The sequence below is a fragment of the Tupaia chinensis genome, unplaced genomic scaffold, assembly GCF_000334495.1.
Source record: "Tupaia chinensis unplaced genomic scaffold, TupChi_1.0 Scaffold000211_1, whole genome shotgun sequence".
Taxonomy (NCBI): domain Eukaryota; kingdom Metazoa; phylum Chordata; class Mammalia; order Scandentia; family Tupaiidae; genus Tupaia; species Tupaia belangeri.
The window spans coordinates 1,850,468-1,862,654 of NW_006159686.1; the positions used below are offsets into that span (position 1 = coordinate 1,850,468).

Consider the following 12,187-nt stretch of genomic DNA (forward strand, 5'->3'; position numbering starts at 1 on the left):
TCCGCGCGGGGGGGGGGGCCCCCCGGGGGAGCCATTCCCTGTGGCGGCCGTTCTCATAAACGTGGCCAGTCTCATTCGTTCCTTTCCCTGCTCAGTTCTACCCTCTGTGGCTTTTGGTGGCATCTCTCGCTTGTCAGCGAAGCCGTGCTCCAGCGTGGGGTGAGCTGTTCCGTGTCCGTCGCGAGCGCTGGCCGGCATCCACCTCCCCAGCCCTGGTGCTGCCGTTGGGGTTACCGGAGAACACGCGCAGACGTGTTGGCGGTGGCTGCAGATTAGAGTTCAAACCCCGTTCCACGTGAGCTCACACCTGCCGAGCGACGGCGCATTACGCCAACCACCGTCCACAGCTCTCAGACCTGCCCTTCCTGTCTCCCGCAGGGCAAAGGTGAAGAAAGGCGTGCACATCGTCGGGGTGAGAGCCAGCAGCCCTTCCATCTGGGACGTCAAGGAGGGTGCGGGTCACACGGGGAGGTACGCCCCAGCGGTCATCACCTGTCAGAAGAAGTCTGCCGGCTCTGAGGACAGGTGAGTCCCAGCTGGCTGTCTGTGCGACCCGTGGCAGTGCGGCCTGGGTTCCCCCAGGGGGTCGTGGCCGTTTCTGTCTGTCCTCAGCACCTCTGGGGGAGGCAAGTGGAGCCCTCCGTTTGGAAGAGGCACGGCGTCACGTCCCCTGTGACCCAGCTCACTACGGGGACACTCCGCTTCCCACCCACACTGTAGGCGGGCTGAAAGTCTGGGTCCTTTAAAACAGCCCAGTCTGCAGGTGTTAGAGGTGGGGGCTCACAGGTCTCTGCGCGGTGTACTCCGCTTCCACGTTTGCTGCGTCCACCTGAACAAAGTGCGTGTGGTTAGCGTGTGTGGTTGCACGTGTGCACAGACCGTCCCGTCAGCACAGCGAGCTGCCTGCTGTGGAATTTGAGGGACTGTGGCTGGCTCTAGGGAGAATAAAAACCCGAGTCTGTCCGATGCCCGCCAAATTAGAAGCCGTCAGTTCACAGCTGAGCAAAGACATGCATGGAAATCCGGAAGACCTTCGTTGTTTTCATTTTCCCCAAACCTCGTTTGTGGCTCTGGAGAATTCTGTCTGCTCACGTGCTTTCGTCACTTTTAGATTGCTTTTTCCTCTTCATGTTAAATCGGGGAGGTAATGACAGGGCAAATGCAGGTATGTGACACATGGTTCGAGGTGGCTTTCCAGCCACGGCTCAGTGTTTGGGATATGTGCTTGTTTTCCATGGTTTACTCTCACGGAGAGTCGTGAACGTCAGCTGCCGACGGCTCCACATCCTTGCATGTTTGCTGGCTACCAGGTCACATGTAACCAACCCAGGGCCTGAGGGCGTCCCCTCTGGGCTCCGTGCTCACTCGTTGGGGACCTGCTTCATTGGCCACCCTGACCCGTGCCCCTTGGGGTGACTCGTGTTTGGAGGTGGCGGTAAGGAAGCATGAGAACAGAGAGGAGTCTGTCCGAGTCCTGTCCTAACGCTGACCTAGTGACAGCTCGCGCCCTGAGGACCGCCATGTGACAGGCATCCACATGCTCAGCGTGCGTACCGATGACGTGACCGGAGCAGTAAGGTCCCTCGGTGAGAGACTCGTGTCGTTAGGGAAAGCTGGGTAGGGGACACAGATGGATGGACGGACGGGGTGACGGGAGACCGGATGGACGGGTGGACAGTGGGTGCGTGGATGGGTAGACAGCTGATCTTACTCTCTGCAGGAAGAGGGCTGTGGGGACAGGACCTCGCCAACACGCTCTCACCATCTCGTGTCGCCTTCTTGCTGTCTTCTCCCAGGGAGTGTCAGCGATGGAGGTCGTAATGTCTGTGAGCCGTAAAGGGGTTTGAACCATAAGCCTCTAGGACTTTTGTTTATTTCTTTATTTTTTGCTTTTGGACTCCTGAGTAAGAGTTGATTCAGTTCATCTGAAGTTCGGAGGGAAGTGTGCAACTCCCCGGGCAGCCCTTCCCAATTAAAGCGTGAGCTGCCACATTGTGGACCTAGTAGACTCGGGGCTTGTCGGAACTCGGCACCTCCAGAACCTGCCCACACACGTGGCGTCCCTCGTGTGCTTTCCCTCCATCCGAGTCCGCATCTTCTCCCAGCAGCCGCCTCCTGAGTGGAGTATCAGGCTGTCTCTCTGAGTCCTGGCGTCAGAGGCCGTGTTACGGGGGGCGTTTTCCTTATCCGCTCGTAGGCGACGAAGTCAGTTTTCTGTCTCCTACCAGGGGTCCAGAGGCTGGAGGGATGCACGGACACCAGACACACAGCCACAGTACAGTCATGACACGACACCACACAGCATACACAGTGCACGCGTACATATGTGGGTCTGTAACATAGGTGCATGCGTGCTAAATATGTGTGCAAGCATACACAGTGCACGCGTACATATGTGGGTCTGTAACATAGGTGCATGCGTGCTAAATGTGTGTGCAAGCATACACAGTGCACGCGTACATATGTGGGTCTGTAACATATGTGCATGCGTGCTAAATGTGTGTGCAAGCATGTACACTGTGGCTCCCTGAACACACCTGAGTTCATGTGTACGTTCGGAACAGGCTTTCTGTGTGCACCTCTGTGATGATGTGAGGGCCTCACACCACCCCTGGGAGGGCCCTGTGTAGGGAGGAGACTCCAGCGGAAGCTCGGTTAACCTGGGCATCGAGTCTCGTCTGCCATGACACTCCTGCCCTAAGAGCAGCTGCACACGGTGGTCTCTGTAAATGCTCGTTTAATGGACTTGTCGTTACATCACGTCTCTGACGCTAGGCGTTGGGATACAAATCTTTATGCATATAGGCACACGGTCTTGAATATACCTATTCAAAAAGTCGGGTGTAAACAGCGTGCATGCCGCAGCTCTCTTGGGGAAAACACAGAGAAGAGGGTCATCTGAGTGACGATGCCACGAGGGCTGCTCCAAAGATGAAGCTGTGATCCGTACCGCGGAGAGCTTCTCCACTAGAGAGGAGGCTGGAGGGCAGTTGCATTTTACAGTGAACCATTTGGAATATTTGATTTTTTTCTTACAGTATGCATATATTACCTACTTAATAAAATGCATACAATTAAAATCGAGATTTTTTTGAATGTGATGTATCCATTAATATGTTCAACTTTTATCCTCACTTCAGAACTTTCCAGCTTTCTTCTGTCTGTAGGGAGTTAAATGAGGGAACATCCTGCTCCGTTATTTTAGACAGCGCTGGGGCTGGGAGGGGATCTATTTTTTCTTAAGGATAATTAGAAACCAGATACAGAGCAGAGGTTTCAATATGTTAGTTGTTTCTGCTTTAGAGGCTGGGTTTTTGCTTGTTTTCTATAAATAAATTCTTCCTCCTTTTCTTAGAAGTCGGACTCTGATCACTGGAATGCAAGAGCGCTGCTGTAATTAGCTCGAGGTGAGAGCTCTCGTATTGCTGAGCGTGTACCAGGGGTCGGGGGCGTGCTGCTGAAGGCAGCCCTGTGACAGGCGTCACTGTGCGGCTCAAGGACACGCCTGTGCTGGTGGGGCCACAAGAAGAGGCACGGGTCTCTTCCTGTGTGTGGGAGCTGGGCTGCTGCCACGCCGCGTAACCGTACTGGCAGGTGGACATCATCGCGGCCGTCAGCGGGTCTTGGCTGCCGGGCCCAGCACCTATGGAACGGGAGCAGAGCAGCCCTGCTCTGAGCCTCGGCCCCCGTTTTGCACTTTCTGAGTCTCGCTCCCGACAGTGCTACGTCAACTTTGATAGACACGAAGCAAAAGCCTCTTACTTTCACATCCTTCCGGGTCTCCCCGTAGCCGAGCGTTTCCCCGAAGCTTACCTCAGTGGGTACGCAGGTCGTTTAGGTGGCTCGTAGGAGAAAGGGTAACCTGAAGGACAGAAACCTGCATTTTGGGGGCCAGCAGGTGGCGTGGTGGTTGAGGGCGCTGGACGCCCACGTGGCCAACGGCCGTTCAAGTCCCACACCTGGCTGCTTCCTTTCTCACTTTCTCTCGCTTGCTCTCTCTCTCTCTCTCTGGTCAAATTTAAATAAATAAAGTTAAATAAAATAATTTTTTAAGAATCTTGCATTTTCAGGCCTTCCACAAAGCTTGTTGTTGAAAGGAAGTCCTTCTCTCAGGGGCTAAATTGTCTTTAAAACCCCTTTCTTTCTGAGGTAAATAGATTATAGATAAGTAAGAGTATTAGAGTCTTCAAAAGTTGATGGAAAATATGAATTATGATACTAGAGTCTTCAAAAAGTTCATGGAAATGACGAATTATAAAAATACTATGCACAGGTTCAAAATTGTTTTGCATACCAAAAGAAACCTAAAATTCCATTTTATCATGAACTTTTTGAGGTCCTCTGTATGTCACTGACATTTTATTTTTTTCATAATCAACTACTCCATGGAATACTGATTTTCCATTTACTGTAAGTAACACACGTCATTTTAAAACAAGGATGTCTTGCGCAATATCTTGAGCTCCCATAAATAAAAGGTCATTGACATTTCTAAAATAGAACACTGTGGTTAAACCCATAAATGCGCACTCAAGGTTAAGATACACTAGCATCCATAAACATACCTTAAGCTATATTTTTTAGAATTGGGTTTGGTTTAGCTTTCTAAAAAGAAAACAAGAATGGCATGATCAAGATAGAAGTTTGCTTCCTTCTTATGGAAGCTATGAAGTGGATGCAGGGCTGGGGTGGCAGGTCCCCAGGACCCTTAGGGCCCGTAATGACTTTCTCCAATACCATGCTCACATACGACTTACAGCCTCACGGAATAAAATGGCTGCAGGTGTGCCAGTCATTTCACCAGCATTGTCCCTCATAAAAGGGAAAAAAAGTATCTTCTCAGTTGAGTCAACTCTTTTTAAGTAACCTTCCAGAAAACTCGTGCTAAAACCAATTCTCTCTTGTATTTCATTGGTCAAACCCTGACCATGTGTTCAGACCTCAGAGGAAAGTGGGAAACACCTTCATCGCAGACGGGAAGCCCAGTTCAAGATCAATGCCAGCTCCAAAGAGTGAGCAGCAGACTGCGTGGGCTGGAGACCCTCAGGGCTCTATGGTGGCGCTTTATAAGACGTGACAGAGTGGGGTTCCCATGAAATGATGAAAAGGGCATCCCACCACTGACCTCCTTCAGCCCCCCAAGTCGCCCGGAGAGTTTCCAGTGACAAATCCTAAATGCAGAAACCCACACAGACACGGAGCTGGGAAAGTCTGGATGAGGTAGGAGCTCAGAGAAAGGTGTGTGCAGCTGCAGACAGGACTACGGGGCTGGCCGAAGGAGGGTGTAGACAGAGTCTCAGACAGGGACCTGGAGAGTGGAGAGCCAGGCGTGCGAGAATCAGGACTGTCTCCAAACGTGGGCAGCAGGTGCCACGGTGGCCGTGAGCGGGGCTGCCCATTGTGAGCACAGTAAGCTAACTCTGCGCAGGGCCAGGAGACCCAAACAGGCAGGGAACCCCAGGCTGCGAGGAGGAACTGCGGACAGCCTCGAAAAGTCCGACAGGCCAAACGTCCCACGTGGAAGGGGACTCGAGAGCGCATCAGCCTTCTCGCTCTGAGTCAGCGTCGCGTCGTGGAGCCCAGATGAGGCCAGTGAGGAGCAGAGACCACGGGAGATAAGGGGTTCTAAGCTGAAAAGCGTGGGGTCCGCAGGTGGCGCAGTGGTCAAGGTGCTGCACTCCCACACTCTGACTACAGTTTGAGTCCTGGGCCTGGCGGCCTGAAAGTCATGCCCGGCATGTGTGCCATGTGCCCCAAATCCTGAGAGGAGCAGGGAGGAGACGGGACTGCGGTGGCTACTCTCTGGGGAGGAAGCGATTTCTCTCTCGTTCGCTCGCTCGAGCTGAATGAGAGCTTCAGGAGACAGAGAAAACGCAGGAGAGAACAGGGACAGAGTGACGGCGAGAAGCCCTGGAGCCTGCCAGAGACCACCCTGGTACGCGGACACACGTGAGCCCCGATGCAGGCTGGCCGAAGCTGGGGCAGATGCTGACGCCAAGAGCCTTTCGGCTGTGCTCTCTGTCTCTGTCTCATGGAAGAAATAAACAAACTCATCAAAAAATAAGTAAATAAAAAGGAGCCCCACGTATGTCACGTAAGAGAAAAACCCTGAGTCCATACGGGTGTCAGCGGAGACAGCTCAGCTGCTGGGGAAGGCCCTGCGTTTGGGAAACAGCCTCAGAGCAGGTGGTGACGCTCGGGGGGCCGAGGGAAGGGCAGGGCGTTCCGACTTAGTGAAGGCGAGTCCCGGAGTCGGATCTGTGTTGCCGCCGTTAGAGACAGAGGCCCAGGAAGGCGGCAGGGGCCTCCCCCGCCATGGCTGTGGGCCGGGCAGTTAGTGGCCGCTTGCTTCGAAGTCACCCTCAGGCCGACTCCCCGGCCCTTACGCGGTCAGCACGCGGGTGGATGCGGCTTGCCCAGCTTTACCGTCCGCCCTTCCCGTTTATGGCATCCATGTATTTGGTGCTGAACAGCTCTCGTCCGCACGCAGAGAACCAAATTTAGAATTAAATGATTCAGCACGTGCTTTCGGTGGGTTGCAGCGGAGTCGCCGCCGTGTGTCTTACGTAAACGGCCATTGCTTTTTGATCAGCTCCCAGAGGGCCGTGATAGTAAAATACGGACTGCTTTTACGCTGGAGCTACAAAAATAACAAACGTGTTGCAAATAAAGCCTAATAGCGACAGTCGTTACATCACGCCTCCTGCTGGCGTCCATCGAAGTGCTTCACAAACGCATCGGGCGTTACGGAGCCTCGCTGGTGGGCAGCTGCGGGTTTGTGGGGTCCCAGGGCCCCACCACCGACGAGGGCAAACTGCGTTCATGGGAATTAGCAGGGCGCCTGCCTCAGCGAAAGGGCTCGTGTGCTGCGTGACGCTCCACGTGGAAGACCACGTGCTGCCTGTCGTCCCGTTGCACGTCTGCACTTGGCGTGTCCGTGAGTGTGTGCACACACGTGTCCATCCACGCAGCCTTCGTGTCCGCTCGGAGCCAGAAACCCTTGGCAGCAGCAGCTCAGGGCAGAATTTACCTGCGTCTATGCAGTCGGTGGGAAGTCATAATGCATTTTTGCATAGGAAGACAGAAAAATATGCCATGACTCTCCCAGTGACCTCATATGCTCACAGACCTACAGCTGGTCCATCCTGCCACACTGAAGTCTGATCTCTGCATGCACTTGTGGGCAAAGGGTGAAGTCTGCAAATATTCTCTTGCTTGCTAAGGGTCTGGGCGTCTGAGTCCTCTCAGTGCTAAGAGTGGCCATGGTAAGATCAGGTGCTTCAGTTCCCTCCTTCCTCCTAAATCGCTGTGGGTGTTTGTTGGGTCGTGGGGACAGCTTCTGTGACAGCCAGTCCCTTTGATCCTCACGCTGTCGGGACAGCCGGGCCTCAGGTCTGCGGCTTTGTCCTCCCTGTGAGCACCTGGAGAAACCGCCCCAAACCCGCAGGTCCTCCTGGGTGCTTGGCTTGATGGAACAGATGCTGCGTTGGATGATCTGTTTCCTGAAGGCCTGGGGAGCAGTTTAGAAGGAAAATAGTATTTCATGGAACATTAAAAAAAGAAACAAAAGGAAATGGATAGGACTCACCTGAAGAAGCTTTATTTGCAGGCCAGCTGTGAAAGCACCTCTTACCTACCGTGCTCTAAACTTTTATTCCGAGTACTGGTCCTGTGGACGGGACATCTTGTTTTCAGTCTGTATGTTTGAGCTTTCTCTCGTTTCTAAAGAAGCGTTCTTCTAAGAGCTCTTGGCGTCCACAGTGCATGCCAGCAGGTTGAGGATTTTCTTGGAAACGCCGTCCTCTCAGGGGTTTAACCCTGCGGGTGAACTCTGCCCCTCTGTACCGCCTCCCCCACCCCAGCACGCGAGTTCTAAATCGGATCACGTAGAACGAGCCGCCCCACGCGTGTAGCTGAATGACTTAGAAGTGCACTTGGTCGCCAGCCAAGTTCTGTTCACACCTCCATTGCGGGAAACGTCCCCTTTCACCTCTGCCCTGGACTTCTTCTCCGTCCCGTCCGGGGATGCAGTGGTCTCTGCCGTACCCCTAAGCTTGCCCTTTCTGTAATAACCCGAACTGGAAATACTAAAATGTCTCTCGACCAGCAAGTGGAGTAAGCAAACGCTGCCTCAGTGGGCACTGCTGAGCCGTGAGAGGAGACACGATGGGGCCAGCAGGTGGTGTGGTGGTTAAGGCCCTGGACTCCCACGTGGTTGTCTGTGGTTTGAGTCCCAGACCCAGTGGCTTGAAACTCAAGCCAGGCGTGTGTACACACATGCCAAAATCCCAAGGAATTGTGGTGTGGCCATCCTCCCCGAGAGTCATTTCTTACTTTCCGTCTCTCTGTCTCTCCAGTGAGCACACGTTCCTTACAGCAAAAAGCTCTTAAACAAAACAAAACAAAACAAACCCAAAACCCAAACCGGGTAAACCTCCGAGATTTTATGCCAAGCAGAGCAGTCACACTCACAGAGCGGCACGTCTTCTGCCCCTGTGTACAGGACTAGGTCTGACTTCAAGTGCATCGACTCTCAGCTTCTCGTGAGGGCCCCAGGGGCATCAAGCACCCGGTTATTTGGATTCTTTCAGAATTACCCTTATTTTTATGTAGACTTGCTTATTTGTTCTTGAAACCTTTTCTCAGAGAAACCCTTAGCTTCAGCCTAAATGCCTTGTCACTCACAACAGGGAAATCCACCCACTGAACACGTTCCTTACAGCAAAAAGCTCTTAAACAAAACAAAACAAAACAAACCCAAAACCCAAACCGGGTAAACCTCCGAGATTTTATGCCAAGCAGAGCAGTCACACTCACAGAGCGGCACGTCTTCTGCCCCTGTGTACAGGACTAGGTCTGACTTCAAGTGCATCGACTCTCAGCTTCTCGTGAGGGCCCCAGGGGCATCAAGCACCCGGTTATTTGGATTCTTTCAGAATTACCCTTATTTTTATGTAGACTTGCTTATTTGTTCTTGAAACCTTTTCTCAGAGAAACCCTTAGCTTCAGCCTAAATGCCTTGTCACTCACAACAGGAAACCCCCCCCCCGCCCCAGCCACTCGGGTCACAGGTGGCATCAGAAGGTTTTTTTAGCTCACCATTTTGAATAGATCTATTTCTTTCAGCAAAAGATCCCAATTAATGAGGCCATCAGGCCGCACGGTGGTTAAGGCAGCTGGTCCCACGTGGCTGTGTGGCTGGGGCCCTGGAGCCACGGCTGGAAAATCACACCAGGGGCATGTGCACGTGTTCTAGAATCCTGAGAGGAGAGGGGGGAGCAGACCGCAAACGCCGTCGCCTGGGGTGGTTTCTCAGTTTCCCTATCTCTCTGTCTCTCTCCAGCAGGTGCACAGGCCCTGTAGCAAACTTAAAAAAGAAAAGCTCCCAATTAATAAATGCAGGTGCATCTATAAACCTCATCTGGGTCTGAAAGGTAGATCCAGTTTTTCTCCCGTAGTAGTGAGATCCTGGAGGTGAGCTCACTCAAAGCACAAGCCAGTGAGCCCTCCCCAGGACGTGCAGAACGTGGAGTGAGTCAGCGCACGGGGTCTCTCTTCTGTGGCCAGGATATCGCTATAAAGTGTGATCAGACCAGGGCCAATTTCGGAGTGTGCGGAAGAGATCAGCTGTGACTGTCTAAAGATAAGCTGCCTTCCCGATCCCACCCACTGCTCTCTGTCACCAGGCTTCCTTTGTCCATAACGTCGCATCATCCCCGTTCAACTCCAGACGCTGCAGGTGCTTCTGAGCGCGGTTTCGATCACCCACTGGGGAAGGGCCACGTGGGGGCGGGCAGCGCTTTGCTGTGTGTTGGTGCTCTCCGTGACAGCCGTGGGAAACCCTGGGAGAGAGCCAGGACTGCGGCTGCCATGAGGGGCTGCGTGCAGAGTGACTGGCCGTCACATTCAGCTCTGACAGAGTTTCCAGCAGATGCGGCTCGATAGCTGCGTGCGAAAACGATTCTACCTGCGGTCGTTAGCGAGAGCGGGCTTTTATGAAGTAAAAGTGGTTGCTATTGATCCAGGGTCCCCAACGCTCTGACAATAGCATAATATTTTCACAGTGTTTATGTTCGACCTGCGAGGTCACGCGCAGCTCGCTGGTAAGCAAATGCCTTCTACTTTTGAATGCAAATGAAGTTATTCTAAAGGGCTTTATCTTACCAAAGACATGGGACACCTAGGCTCGCTGGGATTCAGAAGTCAGCTGTAAAATTCAACAATGGAAAGAGTCATACTGTTGAATTCCCGCTTCGGGGCCCAGCTCCAGTTGTCTCTCCTGGGACGGCGGATGGGCCGCAGTGCTGAGGTCCAAGACGCCCGCGTGCCTGCCTGAGCCCTCCTTCAGAGTCCAAGGGTGGGAGCAGACGGGTATGAGCCGGGGTCCCCTGTGTGACCGTCCAGTCAGAAACCACGACTGGGGACCGCAAATGTGGTGGCAGGGGAGTCCCCACAGGTGGCCCCAAGCCTTCCTAGATAGGGCCAGTTGGGATTCTAAAGCAAGAATCACTATAGCCCCGATCCGTCCACACACGTACAAGAGAACGTGCCCTCAGTGTCCTCGTGCTGGACAGCGGGAAGGAGCTGCCTACCCACGTCCACCAGGAGATCGGGGTATGCGAGTTTCTACGAGGGTTGAGCAGTCTGCTCGGGGCCGGGCCGCTTTCCGCATTTTTAGCAACGTGTTTGACCCTTCCGTGTTTTAGGCCACAACCCGAGCGGTTTTCTCTGTTCCTGGGAGGTTTCTTGACACACTTCGTACCCGGCGTGGACCCAAGCCTGCAGGGCAAAGCAGGTGGCTGGCCAAGCCAGAGAGCGGTCAGGATGGAGTGAGCCAATGGGCGGCCACCCCGGCAGCATCTACCCTCCTCAGACATCCACTGAGAAGCATGTCAGGTGTGCCCTAACACTGCCACACAGCCATGGTGGAACGAGGCCCACGCTCACCAGCACACTTGTGTGTGCACTCCCAGGCCCTTCCCAGTTTGCAGGGCGCTTTCTACAGGGAGGCGTGTGTTTTCTCCAGATCATTCCTTGCATTTTAAGAATAAGGCTTTCCGATGGAACCAGCAGTTAGCGTAATGGCTATGTCCTGGACTCCCATGTAGTTGACTGCGGTTTGTGTCCCGGACCTGGTGGCTTAAACTCACACCGGGCGCGTGTGCGTGCGTGCCCAAGATCCCGAGAGGAGAATGGAGGAGAAGGGATTGCGGCGTGACCATCCCCCCTGGGGGGTGATTTCTCGCTTTCTGTCTGTCTCTCTCTGTCTGTCTGGCGAGCGCATGTGCCCTATAGCAAAAACCTCTCCAAAAAAATAAATAAATAGAAAAGATTTTGGGCACACAGATGTGCCCGGTGTGAGTTTTAAGCTGTCGGGCTCTGCCTCCCGTAACAGTGTGCGCAGAGACCGGCTGGGCTGTGGCGTTCTCCAGCAGACTCCACCCCGCGTGCCCCCCACTTTTACCTGTGTGTCCTGTGTCCATCCACAGCCCTCCCCTCAGGGTGCCCCATCTCTCTGCTCTGCTCTCAGGCAGGGGCAAAGTAGTTGGCGACATGGACCCAGCTGCCTTAACCACCTCGCTACGGACTGGCTTTGAGGTGGTGTTTTCAAAGGTGTATTAGCAGGAGAAAATGCTTTCGATTTACTGGCATGTTAAGAAGGTATGAAATACAATATATAGAGTGAGACCCACACACACACGTATCACACACAACGTAGTCAGAAGCTCACAGTAACTTCCAGCACATTTTTCCAGCAGTGGGACCAGTTCGTTTGCTCCTGCACTGAAGCATGGCCCTGCCCAGGGGCCCACAGTGCACTGAGCCTGTCCTGGCCTGAGGACGGCCATGAAATGACACGGGCAGTCTGTGCCGAGGACCGTAGCACCTCGGTCTGCGTCTGCCGGCGCTGCCAGCCACCCGCGAGAAGCTACCACTGGTTTTCTTGACTACAGCAGCGTGTGCGGGCGGGGTTTTAATTCTCTACCGTGGTTCCAAACTTGCCGTAGGGGTGTGATTCCCTTCAGGTGCACAGTTGGGGTTGACGCGAAGGGGACTCTCGAGGTGTGGAGGGGCAGGATTGCTTACTCTCCTTAGAAAATGCGCTGCCTCTGAAAATGACTACACCCCGATGACCCTGCCATTTTACGTATAGCAAACCTTTCTGTATTGACATTTGAGGCCACGA

At 53.6% G+C, this 12,187-nt stretch overlaps 1 protein-coding gene across 1 annotated transcript in view; it reads left to right on the top strand.

The window, feature by feature from the left end:
* LOC102503351 (transmembrane protein 132D) overlaps positions 1-12,187 on the top strand; it is a 399,636-nt gene that overhangs the window by 161,007 nt on the left and 226,442 nt on the right. Inside the window, exon 4 of the mRNA XM_027771410.1 lies at positions 379-525. Coding sequence (XP_027627211.1) covers positions 379-525 — 147 coding nt within the window. The remainder of the gene's footprint in view (positions 1-378; positions 526-12,187) is intronic.